The following is a 21,117-nucleotide window of genomic DNA, read 5'->3' on the forward strand; positions in this document are numbered from 1 at the left end:
GGAACTGCCAACAGGCCATGAGGTGGCTTCATCCTGTGACTGCACAGCCGTGGAGGCACGTGCGCTGCTCTGTCTGATGGGAACAACCAGAGGAGGGCTTGTTTACCCTGAGCCCTGCACACAAAACAGCCCTTTATTCAGAGCTCAGACCCACTTTTTCTGCCCCCATTACTCATTGCTGTGTTCCCCAGACCTATCTGGGGTCACTCCTGATCCTCAGCAATGAATAGGGACTGCTGTCATTCCAGCAGGGCCATGGGGATGGTTCCTGAGCTTCATGACCCTGGGCTTTGTAGTGAGGAAAGGTCCACGGGGTGGAGCACCCATTGCTGCTTTCCAGTATTCAGACCCAATTTATTAAAGTTTGAAATCATACCTTAGACTGACAGTTAAAGTTATAGACATTTATATATAAATACACATAATATATTATTCATAAATAGATGCCTAGTATATATGCATGTATCGATACAGCTTATTTCAAAAACGTTAGATATATTTAATATGTCAAGTTTATATTAGAAATACATATAGACATATACATAATGTTATGTTTATTTATGTAGCATGTGTTCCTTTTCCTTCTAAGCAGAACAGAATCTGGCTGAGAAAATACTCTGGAGACATCTGCTGACCTCTTGGGCTCCAGCAGAATCCTATCTACTCGGGACCAGTGAGGACTGCTGGCCCAGGAGCCCAGGCCCGGCCCTAAGGCCCTGATCTCCGAGACTTTCACCCTGGCCACAGGCTCCATGCTTGTTACAGCACCCATGAGTGTGTGAGCAGTTTCCTTCCCTGGAGTTCCTGCCAGGCAGCCCCATGGGCAAGGCCTTTGGTTACCCCCAGGTCCTTAGCCCCATGGCTCAAGAGAGTAGCTGTTTCTGCCACAGCCCTGGGCAAGAGCCCAGCAGCTCTTGTGTAGCACAAGCCTGGCCTTAGCCCTGGTTTGAGGACTCTATTCCAAATCTCTCCTGACTTATTGCAGCACCTGAAAGCCTGTCATGTTCTTAAACTCTAAGACTTAAAAGACTACATTTTCACTATTGCTGAAACTAAGCATTGCCACCTTGAAAATTAGAAATTGGAATCCATTGTCATTCTCAAAGCCTAGCTTCTTCCAAGCACACCAGCTGAAGATGCACATAGGTTCTCTTCTCTCCACACAACTTTACTTAGAAGCACAGTGAAATTTAAAATGTGGGGAAGCTCTTAGCGCCAACACAGTGGCCATCTTTCTTTCTTTGGTACATAGGGCACTAGCTCTGTCCTGGTGTTTAGGACAGTGAGCTTATCCCAGCCCAGGACAGGAGCAGGGCTTAGGGTCACATGTGATCAGCTCCACAATAATATGTCAGGGAAGTGAAGGAGGAACAGGGCTTCCAGGAAGGATTTTGATCCCTCATAAGAAGAAGGAAGGTAAAGAGCTTTGCTCTGCACTTTTCCGTGAATACATATGAGAAGACGTGATGCTTAGAGATGTTGCAGCCTTTGTGAGACCATGAGACCATGACACATTGAGCTCACATCTGAAAACTCAAAGTGATAAAGGTGGCAAAGCAGGAATGTAGAAAGAACCTGGGACATTTCTTCTGTCACCAAGCTGCTGTATCATACCAAAATATCCTGAAATTTAGACTTCTTGTCATTGCTTAAGCCATTGCTATCCTTTCTTTCACTTTTCTCTAAAATTATCTAACTTATTCATAAAAAACACTTAAGAGCAGGCCAAAGACATGTTCTTTAGGAGAAGAAATGCATTATTATGTGCATGTGTGTGTGGGGGAGTCTGTGGCATGTAGGGCAGGAACCACAATAAGTGATGTTCTCCCCTGGCATCTTGGTCCTCCTGTGTCCATGGCTAGAGACACCAGATCTCTTCAAAGAGTTTATAAATTCTTCTCTCTTCTTGTCTCCATTTCTTTTTATATCTTAAGCATAAACATTCCCTGTTTGTCCTTAATTCCTCCCTCCTCCAAGGTCATAAAAATAGAGTTGTTGTCAAGAACACATGGAGAAGACATAAAATCTCAAGATTGTATGCATCTCTTCAACACCACCATGGGGTTTGCAGGTTCCCTGCTGCCCCCCCCCCCCCTTTTTTTTTTGATACAGAGTCTCGTGCTGTCGCCCAGGCTGGAGTGCAGTGGCGCAATTTCAACTCACTGTAAGCTCCGCCTTCTGGGTTCATGTCATTCTCCTGCCTCAGCCTCCGAGTAACTGGGACTACAAGTGCCCACCATCATGCTCGGCTATTTTTTGTGTGTGTTTTTAGTGGAGACGGGGTTTCGCCGTGTTAGCCAGGATGGTCTCGATCTCCTGACCTTGTGATCCTCCTGCCTCGGCCTCCCAAAGTGCTGGGATTACAGGTGTGAGCCATCACTCCCAGCCCTTCTCAGTTGTTTTTTATGGGGAAGATGCTGATTGCTCTAGCAAGGTTCCTGGCAGAGGTTTTCTTTGTTCCTGACAAAGAAAAGCTTCCTGGAAGTTAGTGCTTGATTCAAGCGAGGGTAGCAGGAGGGTGGATCTGGATTCCCAGCATGGAGGAGGCCATAGACAGCACTGAAAAAGGCTGTGGGTGTGGGAAGAAAGAATGTAGAATTTAGACTTTTGACTGCAGCTTTAGGAGCCCAAGGATGAATGCTAACATAAAAGTGGCTTAGGAAAAAAAGTGGACTAAAGGTGTTATGGTTGTTTGTAACCTTGTTTATCTTTCTAATCTGCATAAATGGATTGGTGACAGTTTTTATGGTGGGAACAATGCACATATAAGTGCCTATAGTGGGATTTCACTGCACTATGTCCCCACTGCCCCTGTTAGTTATAGAATAAATATTGAAGACTTCGGTTTGAAAATAATAGTTGGCTAGTAATACTAGTAATATCTTACATATCTTCATTCAAGAGTGTAGAAAAAGGAGACTGAGTATATATATTCGTATGTGTACACACACACACACACACACACACACACACACAAATGCAGTTCAATATGCACCATTTGATTAAACCCTCAGAATAACCCATGATAGGGTTTGGATATGTCTCCACCAAAATCTCATCTTTAATTTCCACATGTTGTGAGAGGTAATTGAATGCGTGTGGATATTTCCCTTGCTATTCTTGTGAGAGTGAATAAGTCTCACAAGATCTGATGGTTTTAAAAATGAGACTTACCTTGCACAAGCTCTCTTCTCCTGTCTGCCGCCATGTGAGATGTGCCTTTCACTTTCCACCATGATTGTGAGGCCTCCCCAGGCACGTGGAACTGTAAGTCCAATAAACCTCTTTCTTTTGTAAATTGCCCAGTCTCGGGTGTGTCTTTATCAGCAGCATGAAAACCAACTAATATACCCCATGATATGCACAGTGCTCCATTTCACAGACGAGGAAACCAGTTATCAGAGCTCATCACTGGTATACCCAAAGTCACATGATCAGCACATACTGGGGCTGAGATTTGGACCCAAGACTGTCTGACCTTAGTATGTTCCTTCCATGTGGCCATCTTCATCCCAGAAATGATCCCACAGCCTATAAAGAGGGAGAAGCGACTACAATGACAGTGTAGAATCCACACCTCTCTGCTACCTGTGTCTCATGCTGTAAGAGGGGTTTGAATCAGAGTGAATCCATCTTGATTAGGGACTGGGTAAAATGAAGCTGAGACCTACTGGGCTGCATTCCCAGACAGTTAGACATTCCAAGTCACAGGATGAGACAGCAGGTTGGAACACATTACAGCAAGGTCATAAAAACCTTGCTGATAAAACAGACTGCCATAAAGAAGCCAGCCAAAACCCACCAAAACCAAGATGGCAATGAGATTGACAGCTGGTCGTCCTCACTGCTATACTCCCACCAGTGCCATGACAGTTCACAAATGCCATGACAACACCGAGAAGTTACCCTATATGGCCTAAAAATGGGAGGCATAAATAATCCACTCCTTGTTTAGCAGATCATCAAGAAATAACCATAAAATGGGCAACCAGCAATTATCAGAGTTGCTGTGCCTATGGAGTAGCCGTTCTTTTATTCCTTTACTTTCCTAATAAACTTACTTTCACTTTATTCTATGGACTCGCTCTGAGTTCTGTCTTGCATGAGATCCAAGAACCCTCGCTTGGGGTCTGGATAGGAACCCCTCTCTGGTAACAATGCCATGCTGACTCAAATCTTAAACTAGTCCCACCTTCAGTCTTCTCATCAAAACACAACTCTCTAAAAGCCTTTACAAACTGTAAATGACTTTATTTTAGATTTTAGAGCAAGGACACATCTTGCCATCGTGCATTACCTGACCCCTTCCACACTCCTTTTTTCCTTCCAATTTCTCTGACTCAGTCGATTCCTCTCACATTGTGTCCTGAAAATCTAATTTTCCCTCCTAATATGAAAAACAAAATCCTCTTCCTCCTATCATGTGCTATGAGATCCGACCCATAAACTTTTTTTTGTTTTGTTTTTTGAGATGGAGTCTTGCTCTGTCACCCAGGCTGGAGTGCAGTGGCACAATCTCGGCTCACTGCAACCTCTGCCTCCCAGGTTCGAGTGATTCTCCTGCCTCAGCCCCTCAAGTAGCTGGGACTACAGGCACGTGCCAACATGCCCAGCTAATTTTTGTGTTTTTAGTTGAGATGGGGCTTTGCCATGTTAGCCAGGCTGGTCTCAAACTCCTGACCTCGTGATCTGCCTACCTCAGCATCCCAAAGTGCTGAGATTACAGGTGTGAGCAACCACGCCCGACGCATAAGCTCTCCAATACACAGGTTGTATAAGAGATCATGGAGGTATTTTACCCAACAGATTTTCTACCTAAGAAGAATTCTTTTACTAGCTCTTCTCTCACTAAAATGTTTTCTATCTCTTGTCAAAATTGACACCAGATAATAAAAAGGTGGAAATGTTTGAAAGAACTGCACACAACCACAGACTCACTAAGGTAAAGCATAGCTCTTCCCCTTGTGTTAGTTTCTAATGCTGCCATTTAAATTACCACAATCTTACTGGCTTGTAACAACACTAATGTATTACCCTATAGTTGTGGAGGTCAGAAGTCTCACTGAGCTAATACCAAGGTGTCAATAGGGCTGTAATTATTCTGGAGGCTTCAGGGGAGAGAATTTGATCCTCTACTTTTTATTTTCAAAGTGCTCCACATTCCTGCTTCCATGGCCCCTTTCTCTGTCACTCCTACATCCCTTCCTATTGTTTCAGCCCTTCTCTGACTGTGACTCTCCCCTGTACCTATTATAGAAACCGTTGTGATTATATTGGTCTCACCTGGATAAACTAGGATGATCTTCTATCCAAAACATTCCTAATCACATCTATTAAATCCCTTTTTACTATGTAAGGTAGAGTTCGTAAGTTCTAGAGACTAGGACATGGACATATTTTGGGATGAGAGCATTTTCCGTTTCACGGACAATAAATATCTTCCCCCAAATTGTTATTCTCTAATGTAGAATTTTAAAAATTACAAGGCACATATATGAAGCAAGACAGCTGGAGAAAATCTTACATTCAATGCTATCTAATCTGTGGGTTTTAAATGTTGGGGTATCCTCATTCCACTATCTCTAATCTTGAGTTCTTGAGGTGTAGATAGTTTTAGAGGATTTTTTTGTAACCCAGTGTAAACCAAACAGTATCTGATACAGGTCTCAATCATTTTACAGGTTTTGTTTTGCCAAAGTTAAGGATGATGGCCTGTGACAGATCCTTAGAAGGTCCTGAGAGCATGTGCTCAAAATGGTTGAGTTACACATTGGTTTTATACTTTTTAGGAAGACAGAAGTTACAAGCAAAGGCATCAGTCAGTATATGTAAGGTTTACATTGGTTTGGCCTAGAAAGGCCAGACAACTGGAAGCAGGGACTTCTAGGTCATAGGTGGATTCAAAGATTTCCTGACTGGCAATTTGTTGAAAGAGTTAAGCTCTGCCTAAAGAGTTAAATTCCTCATAAAGAAATGCTTGAATTTAGATAAAGGGGATGTGGAAGCCAGAATTCTTGTCATGTAGATGAAGCCTCCACATAGCAGGCTTCAGAGAGAATAGCTAGTGAATATCTCTTGTCAAAACTTAAAAGTTGTCAGACTCTCCAGCAAAAGATCCAGTAAGGGGAAGAGATTCTCTACAAAATGCAATTTTTTTCCTACAAGTGACACATTTGTAAGGCCATTTCGGAATATGTCAAAGAAATATGTGTTGGGGTAAAATACTGTGATATTCTTCAGGGCCTATTAACTTTCATGTGATGCTATACCAGAGTCATGTTGGAATTTGGTGTGCTATTGCTACAGAGAGTCTGCTTTGTCAATTTTAAGATCTCTGTTTTAATTGCAATACTGGTTGGTTGTGTCTGAACTACAAAGGAAGGAGGGTACGATGAGGCATGGCCAACACCCCCTTCCCAATATGATCTAAACTAGTCTTTTATGTTTCCTTGAGGTTCCCTTGGCCAGGAGGGGGTCCATTCGGTCAGTTGGGGGATGCCTAAAATTCAAATCTTGCTTTACATCAGAAAAAATAAATTACTGCACAAATTAAATCTAAAATAGGTTGGTCAAGGAAAAGATGGATGGTGAAAGACACGTCAACAAGCCACCTAAATCTTAGGATGACTGAGGCTCAGCTCCATGTAGAAACATGGAGAAAATGCCTCTGGCTGTTCCACCTGAGAGGGGAGGGAGCTGGGGTATGTATAAACTTCCTTCTGTCCTCACAAATTTCTTTTTCTGTTTTGAACTGCTATAACATAATCTCCATTACTGGGTAATTCATAGAGACCAGAAATTTGTTCTGTCACATTTCTGGAGGATGGGAAGTTAAAGATCAAGGCACAGGCAGGTTAGGTTCTGCTTTATCTAGTTTAAGATGGCAACCTGAATGCTGAGTTCCTCTAGAAGGAAGGAAGACCATATCCCGGCATGACAGGAGAACAGAAGAGAGAGACGGAGCCCACTCCCACCATCTCTGTTTATGATGGCATTAACCCATTCATGAGGGTGGATCCTCATTCCAGGCCCTCTGTCCAGCTGTGCATGCAGGCAGAGTTACCTTCTCCAGGATCAGATAACAGAAGACACATATGTGGTCACTGGAAGTCAGTAGGGGGACAGTGAAGGGAAAAGGCCTAGAGTACGGACAGAGACTGCTACATTCATCAAGGAAAAAACACATGTACAGTTAACCCTTGAACAACACGGGCTTAAAAGTTACAGGTCCATCAACAGTTAAATTTTCTTCTGCCTATGCCACCTGTGAAGGAGCAAGCACTTAATAAGTAGTAAATATATTTTCTCATCCTTACGGTTTTCTAAATAACATTTTCTGTTTTCCAGCTTATTTCATTGTTGTAAGAATATAGTATATTATAAATACAACATAAAAACCTGTGTTAATCTACTATATTATCACTGAGTCAACAGTAAGCTACTAGCACTTAAGTTTTAGGGATCCCAAAGTGATACACAGATTTTTTGCTGCACCAGTGGTTAGTGACCCAACCTCCATGTTGTCCAAGGGTCAAGTGTACTTTCAATTTGGAGCTGCATCTCTCTGGAACAGGATCTTGGTAGGTAGTTTGCAAGTGAAGGATTACAGGAAATAACATCTCTTAAAATGCTACATGGTATGATGATTATTTTAGACTGAAAATGTTTAGAAAACAACAAATGCACAAAGGGGCTTTTCCCTACATCTCCCTTATCTGTCTAAAGTCAGATTCTCCAGGAGAAAAACAATTGTTAAGAAAATCCTCTCTGGGAATTTTTTTTATCAGGGAGGGTTAGTACTCAACAGAAGTCAAACTTAGAAGAGACTGAAAGTTGACACTTTTTTCCAGACATCCTATTACCTATTCTTTTAAAGGTCCACTTAAAAAAAAAAAAAAAATCTTAGGTCATTTATTCTCCTTAAGTTGTCTGAACTCTCCACTTCCCTCTCACCTATAAAGGATGTATATGCACCCAGAACTCACTGTAATATCTGGGTGATAATTCTGTGATTTTTTCCCTGCATGTTAAATAAACTGTCTTTTTTCTCCTATGAATCTGTCTTTTGTCCATTTACTTTCACCAAACCTTTAGAGGACAGAAAACACTTTCTTTCTTTCCCCTTACACAGGTATCTTCCCTTAAAATTCAGGCTGCTTACAAGATAGCAGAAAAGTTTGTGCACAGGCTACAACACTATAATTTGACTCCCATAGTCGGGCATCAGTATTGCTCCCTGGAGCCCAAGGCTACAGCCCACTTGTACTGATGCAGTTGGGTCCACTTCCCCTGCTGCTGAGCCAGGTCATGATGCTCTTGGCAACTTTGGAGATGTAAGACAAAATGGGTGTTCAGTTGTATCTGGATTTGAGTGATTTATCCATGTACATGGGAAATTGCTTGATAGGAGATGGAGCCTCTCTCACCTAAAGACACCAAGAGGGAGGCTGACATCTGGGTCAGGGTGATGTCCTCACTCACTGCTGAAGAGCAAAAAAGGAAAGTGGTATTGATGGTGCGTGACAGGGACATGCACAGAGCAGCAGCTGCGCTTGTTTGGAGGGAGAGTTTCCTGGCCTGTTTCCCCAGGCCCTCTCCCTCAACTGCCAGGTTCCAGGAGAGCTGCTTCTGAGTCCTCAGGAACATGCTGGTGGAAAGTGCAGCTCACAGCATTAGCCGGGAAATATGATCTTTATCTTTCTATGTTGGAGATAATTATCACTGGAGCCTTTATTAGCCCAGGGGTTCAAGTTTATCCTAGGTCGGGCTCCTACAGTTGGAGGCAAATACAGTGACTTTTGTTGAAGTAATCAGATCTGCATCATTATTCAGCCTTTCATGCTGATGAACTGTGGGAAACAATATTCAATAGCAGAAAAGGGGAGAATATGGAAGTCCCCAATCCAAGACTAAGGTGCAACTAATTCAGACTCTGGGTTTTAAAGACACCTATAGCTCTGAATAATGATGGATCTCTGAGGACCCACGCATTGAGGAAACAGCCTGTCATTTTTGTGTATCTGCAGTAAGTTGCTTAATCTTATGCTGGAAAGAAGCATGACTTAATACCATTACAAGATATTTTCAGTAATTTAGCATTATTTTGATACATTTTATTTTTAAATTTTTAAAGAAAGGAACAATTTTACATTCATAAAAAAGCTGCAAGTACAGCACAAAGTACCCCCTCCTGTAACTGGAAACATTCGAGACTATACTGAAAACCTGATGACCCCACCCTCTAACACTTTACCATGTTGTAACCTCCCAATGCATTCACCATGCCTGCTGCCTAGACAGAGCTGATTTATCAAGATAGGGGAATTGCCATGGAGAAAGAGTAATTCGCGAAGAATTGGCTGTGTTGGGGACTGGACTTTTATTAGTACTCAAATCAGTCTCCTAGAATATTTGGGGATGTTTTAAAAGATGATTTGGCAGGTAGGGGCTTGGGAATTGGAGTACTGATTGGTCAGGTTGAAGATGGAATCATGTGGGCGTGGGGGTGGTTGAAGTGAGGTTTTCTTGCTGTCATCCATTCCTGGATGGTATCACTGAACTGGTTGATTCAGATTACCTGTCTGGGTAGTGTCAGCTGACCAAGCAAGTGCGGCGTCTGCAAAATGTCTCCAGCACTAATCTCTTAGGTTTTACAATAGTGATGTTATCCCCAGGAGCAATTTGGGGAGGTTCAGACTCTTGCAGCCAGAGGATGCTTGACCCCTAAACCATAATTTCTAATCTTGAAGCTAATTTTTAAGTCCTACAAAAGCAAACTGATCCTAGGGCAAGAAGGGTGTCTTTTCAGGAAAAGGCTATTATCAATTTTGTTTCAGAGTCAAACTATAAACTAAATTCCTTCTCTAGGTCAGTTCAGCCCATTTCCAGGAATGCACAAGGACAGCTTAAAGGTTAGGTTAGAAGCAAGATGGAGTCGTTTAGGTCTGATCTCTTTCACTGTCATAATTCCCTCAGTTACAATTTTTGCAGATGCAGTTTCAAAGTGTTCCCTATAAACAAGATATTCTCCTAAATAGGCCCAATACACCAATAAAATACATTACTCCAGCTAGTCCTCAGGAATATTTCTAATTTTGACAACTATTTCAAAAATGTTTCTTATGAAATGGTCTCCAGGAAGAAACACAATCTCTGCAGACAAATCTGTGCTATCCTGGTCTGAGCTGGGACACTGGGAACACTGAGCCTATGCTGAGTTACTGAGAACCAACCCCTGCAGCTGTGTCCAGCCTGCCCCATCTCCTGCTGATTTGCATATTCCCGGGTCACAGCCCACAGCCCTGAAGACTTATTAATGGGTTGGTCACACCCTGTGCAGGAGTCAGTCCCAGTCAGGACAGAGCATGGACATGAGGGTCCTCACTCAGCTTCTGGGCTTCCTGTTACTCTGGCTCTCAGGTAAGGAAAAGCATTAGCAATTTACTCAGCCTAGTGTGGTCAGTATTGCCTAGCCATTCAGGGAAGGTCTTATAACATGATTTTTTGTGTGCATATTTGTTTTTATGTTTCCAATCTCAGGAGTCAGATGTGACATCCAGATGATCCAGTCTCCATCCTCCCTGTCTGCATCTGTAGGAGACAGAGTCACCATCACTTGCCGGGCAAGTCAGAGCTTTAGTAGTAGTTTAGCCTGGTATCAGCAGAAACTAGGGAAAGCCCCTAAGCTCCTGATCTATGGTGCATCCAGTTTGCAATCTGGGGTTCCTTCGAGGTTCAGTGGCAGTAAGTGTGGGACAGATTTCACTCTCACCATCAGCAGCCTGCAGCCTGAAGATGTTGCTGCTTATTACTGTCAACAGTATTACAGTTACCCTCCCACAGTGTTACAAACCTAAACATAAACCTCCCAGGGAAGCAGGTGTGTGAGGCTCGGCTGCCCCAGCTGCTCCTCCTGGTGCCTCCAGTGTTCCTTAGATGCAGATTTAATGAAGGATAGAAATGATTGCACATGAGGATTCTGTTTTATGGACTCAATTGAGATTCATACAGCAAAGGAAAAGTCACTATAGATATTCTAAGCAGGACTTATTAGAATACAGAGAATTGTCTGAACTATTGTTGAAGTCAAAATAAAATGTAGAGATTGATCTCTACATTTATTATTTTCTTTGGGAAGACAGAGTGGCAATATGGGGCATACAGGAAGACTGGGTGGTCTTACATATGTCAGAGGAACAAAGAGAAGAGGTTTTATTAAAAATAAAGAAAAATGTTAGGTATTACTCTTTGAGAAAGTTAACTGGCACAGGTAAGCGTTGGAGCTGGCAACTGAGACTGGTAAGCAATGTTAGTGGGCAAAATTAGTCCTTGAGTTTTAGCAAGTTATCTGAGAAGATGTAGATAAAACTGGTTTCAAGTTACAACAAGCAGTCAGGCTTACAGAGAATTACATTCCGGGAACAGTGTTTCATATCCAGAGTGCTTTTTCACCCTGGCTTCTTGACTGTTTTAGGTGGGTATTGCAGGAACGACCCAATTCCTATGATGAACTTCCACACTACAAACTTTTAAAGTCCAGCATATAAAAGTTGGGAAGCTTTATACTAGAAACAGGAGATTCTATGGTGCTCCTTCTGTAGAGACAGCTGCACCTGTGCAGGTGATAAGATCATGAGCTGCACACTTTGCCTTACTTTTTTTGTTGTTGTAAATAAGTTGCCTGATTCAATGCCATATTATGGAAGAATTTCTTAACTGTGAAGAAAGCACTTTGAAAATCCTCAAATAATATTTCATGCAGAAATATAACTGACAAGAAAGACAAATGCATGTACAGGAAAACATCTGCTGCCCTCCTCATGTTGGACAAGGCCTGCTAAAAACACCTGACACCAGCTGTTAGTCTGATCCTTGATGTCTGGTATAATCTTAGGTTATTCTTCTTGGAAAGGTGGATGCTCAGAAGTGCCGGTATCCCCATGAGTCCCAGTATGTGGCCAGGGTTACTTTGAAAAGGTTGATTTGTAGTTTAAGGTCTGAAACAGAAAATGAGCACATATGACACATGTTGCTGGTACCAAACTAAAAACATAAGCATGCATTTGTTGAGCTCTGGAGCTGTTATCTTCTGGAAGAGCTGGAGCCAAAGTTGGGCCACATATCAGTCTTGGATTTATTTAAAAATGTTTTATTTTATCAGTTTTGTTCTAATGACTCCTAGTTTTACTTTATATTAATTTGAGGATAACCATCTGATTTTGACATGTGTTCTTCACTGTCTTTCAGTCCAGACATATTCCCTGACATACTCCTGTCACCATATAAGGAACAGAGAACTATCACTTCATGATAGGTTTACTGTTTAACTTTGCTGAAATAGGTAATTATTTGGTTGCCCTTGTGTGTGTTGGCATGGGGGAACCCTGCATCACCATAGCTTTGGGTCTCAATTTAGAATATTCTATATATTGTACTTGAGGATACACGTAAAGGCATTCATTCCTTTGTACTAGGCCCTGTGGTCAGCAAGGTCTAAAATTGCATGACTGGAAACCCATGTAACCCAGCTGTGTTCCTGTGAATCATAAGAGAGGTTGCTCCTACTTCTGACCTATGACTTCCTAAAGCATTGCTTCATGTTGACATGGTCATCAGTTTAAAGATTCCGGAGCTTGCAGTGAGCTGAGATCCGGCCACTGCACTCCAGCCTGGGTGACAGAGCAAGACTCTGTCTTAAAAAAAAAAAAAAAAAAAAAGATTCAGCACATGTTGAAGGAGAATATCTGAAGTCAGTAGAAGGTCATAAGGTCATACCCACATGGACTTCCTTGGGTGAAGTATTTGATAGGACCAATAGATGCCATGATCATATGTCTGTTATTTCATTTATTTCCCCATGTTTTAGTGCCCTGATTATGAAATATTCCCATATCAATAAAACATACAGACTCTAAACACGGTAATAGTCAATTATAGGCGAGCAGAAAAGGCAAACATTTATCTAGAACACAGAAGAATCCTAGTACAAATGTGTTACAGCCACCTCCAGGGAAAGTGATCTAATATCCCAAATTATCACCAAATTTCTGATGGTTATTTGCCTCTGCTGCTGAGAAGTCAGGCACCCAGAAGTGGCAACAGTTGGATCAGCACTGGTGCAGATGGTGATGGAAAGTCACAGCTCCTTTGTTGCACATGTGCACTCCAGGTCACCACAGCTGCTTTGTATAAACAACTATTATGCAAATACTGTGGGAGTTAAGGGAAAAGTCTAGGTTCAGTTAATCCGTGTAAAGGTGAATGATTCATGAGCATGGATTGTTTGCTGTTGTTTCACCTATGGCAGACATTCTCTGTTGTTTTGATACAATAAACAAATTTCTGCACACATAATTTCCTACTCCCATGAGTGCACTGACATGTCTCTTCTCTAGGGCTTCTTGTCTCTGATCTTCCAATCCGTTTTCTAGGATGCTGGCCAACCAGCTTCCCAGGAATCCATGTATATAATTAACTCACGCTTCATTATTCACATTAGTTTGATTACCGTGTGTCCTGCTCAACTACCTTCTGACTCCAGGTAATATTTCACAGCCACCTATGATTGTGGCCATAGTGTGGGAGGAATTCACTCCTATTTACACGAATGTATGGTGTAGATTCATTCAAGAAGAAGCCTAGCTTTTTTCTTTGTCATTGTGGTTTTGTTTGTTTGCCTTTGTTTTTATGTTTTTCCCCTCTGGCATTAGCTGAATGGGAAAATCCACGAGGTCACTGAACATTAGCATAAGAGAGGAAAGTTATATGGGAAACTGGAACACCTGTCATTCTAAGGGAAGCACGCTCTCTCTGAATGTCTTTTCAACCAATTCTGAAAGTGCAAACTCCATGGTAATACTGAGTAGTTCTGAGCATCACCTGGACATATGAATTTTTGAGACTAAAATTCCCAGTGGATGAGGGGCAGCTCAGTCACATAGTTACCTATTGCCTCATGTGCACATCTCCTAGGACCCTGAGATATTCTGAGAGCTGAATTTTAAACAGAAAATTGTTTGTTTGTTTGTTTGTTTTCTGTGCATTACACTATCCTCCCCTAGAACCCCAGAGATTGACGCTGTGATTCTATTTTGGAGCTGGCAAGAGAGTTCACAGTGTTCTCATCTAATACAGATGCATCTAACCCAAGCAATGTGCTGGATCACACGACCCAAGCAACAGAGCCACCTGTATCAGAACCCAAACTTGCCACAGAACTTCTCGTTCTCTGAACACACTCCAAACAGACAGCCTTGCCAGTAAGCTGATAAACAAGATAGTATAGTAGATCCAAGCGTGGAATGTGTTGTGACGACACTACAGGGTCGGCTTGCCAACACTGTGGTTTGTTCTCATTGGTTGGAGGTGCAAGATGAAATTATTTTCCCTTACTTTGAAAGGAATGATCAGCATGACTCACTCCCCTTCTCTAAATCCCTGATATCTTCCCCAACGTGACAGGCCCTTAAATTTGTAGGGATGAATCCCATCCTCTGTTCCTCAGGTGTTTTCATTGTATATTGAGAATCCATATTATTTTCTGCTTATTGCATGATCTCATCAACATATTGTTGTGCGGAGTGTTGGTTTGTGAAAGGTCCACAGGATCAAGGTTTCTTAGGCCTATATTGTGACAGAGAGCAGGGGAGTTAATGTAGCCCTGGGCCAAGACTGAGGATATGAGCTCCTGTTCACCCCAGATTACTGCAGAACCTCCCAGAGATTGCGATGGACTCTGTCTTCACTCTGCAGCTGGGCGGTGGGTCTGGTCAAGCCCTGTCACAGCCTCAGCACCATGCATCTGCAGGTGCCAGCAGAGGGCGCTTCTCACACTCATGGAAGGGGCAGGGAGGGCGATCTCCTGGCAAGGGTGATGTCTGTGTATTTAAATCAGTAAGAAAGCCCCATAATTTGCATGTATCCCTCTTCTCACATCTAAAGTGGTCCCACCTCTCAGTGTCTATAAGAGGTTTTTTCTCTGAGATGTGGCTGAAGCAAAACTTGCAAGTCAAAAGCAGCGAGTGAGATGTCCCCATGGCAACTCCTGGGGTTTCTGCTACTCTGTGTTCCAGGTGAGAATGTGTGGACAAAGCTAAAAGTGGGACCATTATTTCAATCAGTGATTTATTTTTTCATTAGGAACTCTGCCTCTTATGAAATTTAACGTGCTTTTTTAATGTGAATTTATAAAAAGTAATGCATATGCTTCCTCCTTTAACTAGATTAGTGGTGATTTTGATATACATACAGTTATGGCATGTTAGTATTTTCTGTGTGTTGTTAGCCTCCAGGGGTAATATTGTGCTGACCTATCCCCAGCCTTTCTGTCTGGGACTCCAGGAGAGAAAGTCACCATCACCTGCTGGGTCAGTCAGGGCATTAGCAGTAACTTACACTGGCATCAGCAGAAACGAAATCAAGCTCCAAAGCTTCTCATCAAGTTTACTTTCCAGTCCATGTCGGGGGTCCCCTTGAGGTTCACTGGCAACGGATCTTAGACAGATTTCATCCTCACCATCAGTCACCTTCCAGGTGAAGATGCTGCAACTTATTACTGTCAGCAGAGCAATAGTTTTCCTTACACCGAGTTACAACCCAGAACAAAAACGAGCTCAGCCTTGCTGAACAGAGAAACTGCGGACACCCTGTTCTTCTAACCATTGTAGGGGCATCTGGGGCAATGATCTATGCAATACCATGACATCTGCCACAACCAGCAGAGTTGAAACCCAAGAGTCACTGTCTTATAACTTCGTCTTTAACAACAGTATTTTTCAGAATATGTGCACAGCAGTTGAAGATTACCACTCCCTTTTCCTTCCATAGACTTACATAAACTATTTTCTACAAGTTGGTAAAAAACAAACAAACACACACAAACTTCGGATTTTTCTTCAGAGAAATAGTAATTCATTTATGGCAAATAGGTTTTAAAGGGTAAAGATTAGAAGGGGAATAGGTGATGGCCTGGAGATGTAGCGACAAAGGAGCCCATGAACTCAGGTGTCAGTGAGTGTGGGTTCAAAGGAGTCACACAGTGATCTCATTTCCAAAGAAATCCCCTGAAGCCTGAGGCTTTATAAGTCAGATTAACATTAAGGTTCACTTTCATCAGTGTAGGAGTCAACGGGGAGTTCAGGAAGCAATGGATATTTAGATTTTCATGTATGAAAACTGGCCCATAGGCAATATAAATATAGACATTCAGCTAGGGCTTTTGAAAAGAAGACTGTCTCCAAAATAATATTTATCTAAAGTAAAAAAAGAAATGAATCATTTATTGCCAGTCTTAGGAGCAAGATAGGGCTCCAGGCCTAAAGAGGTTGAAATCAAGAATCCTCAGTTCTTCAATGTGAAATGCATCACCAAAAGTTGAGTGTACCAAGGCACTCCCAAGCAAGAGAATGTAACTTTGGAGCTTAAAGAAGGTGATAAAACTAAATGGACATTTTGTTTCATATCTTGCTGGACATAGGAATTACAGGAGGATCACCCATGATCCTTAGAGAGAATTTCTGTTCTGCACATCAGAAACATTGTCTCTCTCCTCTTTCATTCTCATCTAAAATCCAAAGTGCTGTTTGAAGATGTATTTTTTTAATTTTGCCGTACTTAATTGTAAGACCAGTATCCTACTGTGAACACTTGGTGATTCTAATGTAAACTAAGTTCATTTGTTTGACGTGTTTGTTGTGCACTTATCTACGCATTCAAAAATAACTTTGGGGATATGATGTAGTCATTAGCGATGCAGACTGACATCACAGTAAGTGACACTTTAATTAATGATTTTCATCATATTTGGTCACAAAAAGCTATATCACTTTTCAATAAACTTTTTTTTTTTTTACCATACAACACATATTTTATTCCAAAGTGAAAAATGTGATTAAAAAATATGTCTACATTGTTTTCAGGCATATGATGTTTCAAGTTGGAGAACACAATGTGGAGGATGTCAAATTTTGAGCCATGATTGGTTAAACCCAAATAATCAAGAATGGGTGAGGAAGATATTATATTTTATAAGATACTTTAGTTTCTGTGTATCTGAGTTGTTTAATAGTATTTTGAAATATACTGTTTTTAATCTTTATTCCATGTATTCTCTGAATGTGCCCAAAAGTTTTCCAGCAGGACTTCCTTAAAATATTAAACCTTAAGGAAAAGAACATTGTGATGAATCATATTAGGTCCTGGTTTTGGATGCCTGCCTGAGATCACTCATCGTCTCCTCCTCTGCTTCTAAGGGCTGACTCCCCCACCCTTTCCAGCAAGTTCCACCAACTATGAGGGCCTTTCTTTCTCCTGTGTTGAATACAATTAATCATAATTGTATACTTTACATGCCAACTATGTTTATTTAACATCAGGATAATGTTTGCTACTTTTGTCAATATGTTTTCCCATGTCTAGTTAATCATTTTCAACTGTAAAAGTCGTTTAGTTTCCTTAGTTGAGGAGATCGCACCATATTTCTTCTAATTAAAAAAAGAAGTATATAGTTGCTTTTAAGGGATTTAAATTAATGTCAGAGTTTTCAGAACCAATAAATGCTATCATTTGAGGGTCAAGTGCATGTAAATAAATAAGATAATTTTTAATTCCAAGTACTAATATTCAGTAGGGGAATGAGCCATGCACAGAACAATAACTATATAATGAAACTGAATAGAATAATTTCGATAGTTAATAAATTGCATAAAAATTAGGCAATGGTATGTGGTATCTGGAGGTAGAAGCTGTTCATTTAAGCTGTTTGGGGAAGATCTTGGGGTTGTACTGAGGATCCATCTGAGTGGTATGGCAGTAGCCAAGTGACCATACAACCTGCAGAGACCACGGAGTCATCATGGGAAGGGCAGAGGTTGGGAGATTCCCAATAAACCACTGCACATTGAAAAATTTATTTTTACCACTTTAGTAGTATAAAACCCAACAGTCCTATAATAATCAGATGCCTTGTGTGTTTTCAATTTCTTAAGAATATAATTTATTGTAATATCTTTTATCAAACACCTTGACCTGGATCACACCCAGGACATAGAATGTTCCCTTGCTCAGAAGCTGGAAGCCCAGGTCTGTACCCTTATTGCTAATTGGCAGACTCCCCAAAGCCCTTCCCTGTCACTCAAGCCTTCATCACCAGGTCCTGTGCGGTTGGATCACCTAAGGTAGGGACAGCACTGGACACTGATCATGGTGCTCTGGCTTCAACTGCGGGGGCTGCATATGACAGGGTTCATATGTCTCATGGAACTGAGAAATACTATTGATTAGGGAGCACAGCATTCACCTCCCACTTGATCAGACAGCACCACTCTGCTCAGAAGCCTACAGAGAGGGACATCAGTAATACTAGGGAAGATTTGTGTTCTGTTTCTACCTCAAATTACGGGAGAAACACTCAGCTTCCCAGTTGCTAGCTTCCCTTTCAGTGTCTTCAAGATGGAGAGTTTACACCATCCATCTAGAAGCAGCAGAATCTGGGAAAGGTTCCAAAGATTCACTCATATGCTCTTTCCACCTTGTCCACCCCAGCTTGGTGCGATGGTCCTGGGATCATCTCTGCTTAACATTTAGCAGATTGGTTGTCCTGATGACATTGCTGTTTGTGACTGTCTCAAACTTCCCTGTCTCCCATGCAAACACTAGCAGTGCCCAGCCACAAACATGTACATTAGAATTAACTAAAATTAACAATGTAGTTCCTTAGTTGTTTTCACTACATTTCAAGTGCTCAGGAGCCACATATGACATATAATGGCTACCCTTGCAAAGCATAAATCTAGACTTTTCATCATCTTAAAAAATTATTTTCATTAGTGCTCATCTAAATGGTTACACTGACACACAGTTTTATAGCTCACAGCACAAACCTCAGCAGCTGTTATTCCAGAGAATCAGGTGGTCTCAGATGCTTCCTGGCTGGTGCAGCCACTGTTTCAAGAATGAGAGGAATGAAGCTGAGTAGACACATCCAGACCAGGGGCCCTCTACTCCCCAGCCTAGCCCTCCACTGTGCCCTCCAGGGCCCCTCACAACCTCACTATCTCTTTTCCAGAACCACATCATTGGCATCTCACATGGATCACAGACTCTAGCTCCGAATTTTTTTTGTGATCATCTTTTCTGAACACACCTTATCCTCAACAAGGTGACTGGTTTATTGAGGAGAGGAATCATTTTGTGTTCCCTATAGAATGCAGCCTATTGATGGATGTAATAAAATCAACTCCATGAAAACCAATGAAAAAACTCAATCAAGTCTTATTAGAAAGCAGCATCTAAAATTCTATTTGATTTTTTGTCATAAGCCTGCCATTGAAGGGTAAGTCAAAAACCTTGCCGTTGGACAAACCCCGTAATAAAATAAGATAGGAAGTCTGATCTTAGAAATAGTGAAATTAAGAGTGGTATTGTTCCAGTATCAGCAGGCTGCCCCCAAGGTGGGATGGGGTCTCATGTGTGACCTGAATCACCTGGGAGGAGCTGCCAGTGTGCTGAGTGGTGGGAAAATGCCCTCTGTGCTCTGAGACTGGAAGCCTCACCTTGTCCTTCCTACTGCCTTGGCTGTATCCTCAAAGTGCTCCTGCTATGAACTGAATTTTGATTCACAAATTCATACTTTGAATCTCCAAACTCCAATATTACTGTACTTAGACATAGAGGTTATGAAGAGGAAATTAGGGTCAAATGAGGTCAAAACAATGGGGTTTTGACTTAATAGGATTTGTATTCTAATAGAAAAGAAATATCATTGAGCTGTTCTTTAACCCCTCACCAGCCTCCAAGCATGCACCGAGGAAAGCATGCACTTGCTTCTCCTACACAGGCCCCAGCACATTGCTGAACCCATGAGAGGATGCATCCAGAGAGGACATCTGGAAACAAGAAACAGGGTTCTCACCAGAAAGCAAATCCTTCTGGACCTTGGTCTTGAAACTTCCAGGCTTCTAATACATTCACAATACATGTCTAATAAGTTAGTAATAAATGTCTGTGATTGAAGCCATCCAGCTCAGGGTATGTTGGTGTGGCAGTCCCAGTAGACTCATCCATTGTCGCCACCTTCTCTGAGCAGGATCAGCCTCAGGAGGCACCTTGTGGACTTTGGCACCCAGCTTTTCTCCTCTTGTTCTTGCTGTTCTGACTGCCTGGTGAGGAAGGGGAAGTGAGGCTTCAGCCTCAGATAGTTTGTATTAAACATGAACTTTCCTTGATGATGACATTGTTAGCCTGTTTTTCCTTCTGATCAGAATTGCACCAAGTTGGATGAACTACAAGCCTGGTATTAATGTTTGGGGGTCTGCATGTCTGTTCCCCTACTTGGATGACAGTGGGCATGTGATGTGGATGCTATCTTCATCCCCCTCCATGTGTCTCAGGTGAGGAGGGGCTTACTGTCACCTGCAGAGCTGGCCAGAGTATGAAGAACATCCTAGCCTGGCACCAGCAGAACCTGGGCCTGGCTCTGAGCTCCTGCTGGCTCCTGCTGGCTCCTGCTGGCTCCTGCTGCCCTCCTGGACATGATTCCTGCCTGGATCAGGGACAGTGGGTGTGAACAGATGTTACTCTGGCCATCAGCAATCAAGATGTCTTCAGAAGTAGGTTTTCACTCCACCTGTCCTTGTCCTGCACAAATCTTCCCTAGTAACAGCTCTGCACAGGGACTGCTAAGGGTCTGAAACGTTATCAGGGGAACAGGCTGGGGCATACCTCTGAATTCACATCCTCTCTTTGCCTCACACCCCCTTCCCACCACCTCTATGGGCACCTCTAGTGTATTTTGTGGGCATCACTGTATGGAGCATGTCCGGATGTTTTCTCCCACCTCCTACTCCGAATTCATGATGAAAATTCATCCTCACTTCAGACATGGGCTGTCCATGCCTTGTTTCTCTTACATACATGCCCCAGCACATTGCTGAACCCACAGTTCTGACCCCACTCCATGAATCTTTGTGGAAGGGTCATGGTTGCCAAGTTGTGGTTATTGGAGACCAGAAAATAAAATGGCAACTATTGAGAAGCTTGTGTGTGAGGCAGACATAGGCTGTTGTCAACAGAGTCCCAGCAGCTGGTGAGCCATGAAAGCTGGGCAGAGGGGAAGCTGGG

General features: G+C 42.2%; 1 long non-coding RNA gene and 1 gene segment (V, D, J or C); one reads left to right on the plus strand and one right to left on the minus strand.

Annotated features, from left to right (window-relative positions):
- Window positions 1-10,335: 10,335 nt before the first annotated feature.
- Window positions 10,336-10,871, plus strand: LOC117084331. The segment is given in 2 exon segments: window positions 10,336-10,419; window positions 10,540-10,871. Coding segments are annotated over 2 exon segments (372 nt in total).
- Window positions 10,608-21,117, minus strand: part of LOC117084344 — a 41,064-nt gene continuing 30,554 nt past the window's right edge. Inside the window, exons 2-3 of one of the 2 annotated variants that reach the window (XR_004437408.1) lie at window positions 18,879-18,939; window positions 10,608-11,996 (exon numbers count right to left, since the gene is read on the minus strand). This is a non-coding gene — a long non-coding RNA (uncharacterized LOC117084344). The remainder of the gene's footprint in view (window positions 11,997-18,878; window positions 18,940-21,117) is intronic. The other variant, XR_004437411.1, reaches the window with a different exon arrangement.

Source organism: Trachypithecus francoisi, unplaced genomic scaffold (assembly GCF_009764315.1).
Source record: "Trachypithecus francoisi isolate TF-2019V2 unplaced genomic scaffold, Tfra_2.0 Contig00477, whole genome shotgun sequence".
Taxonomy (NCBI): domain Eukaryota; kingdom Metazoa; phylum Chordata; class Mammalia; order Primates; family Cercopithecidae; genus Trachypithecus; species Trachypithecus francoisi.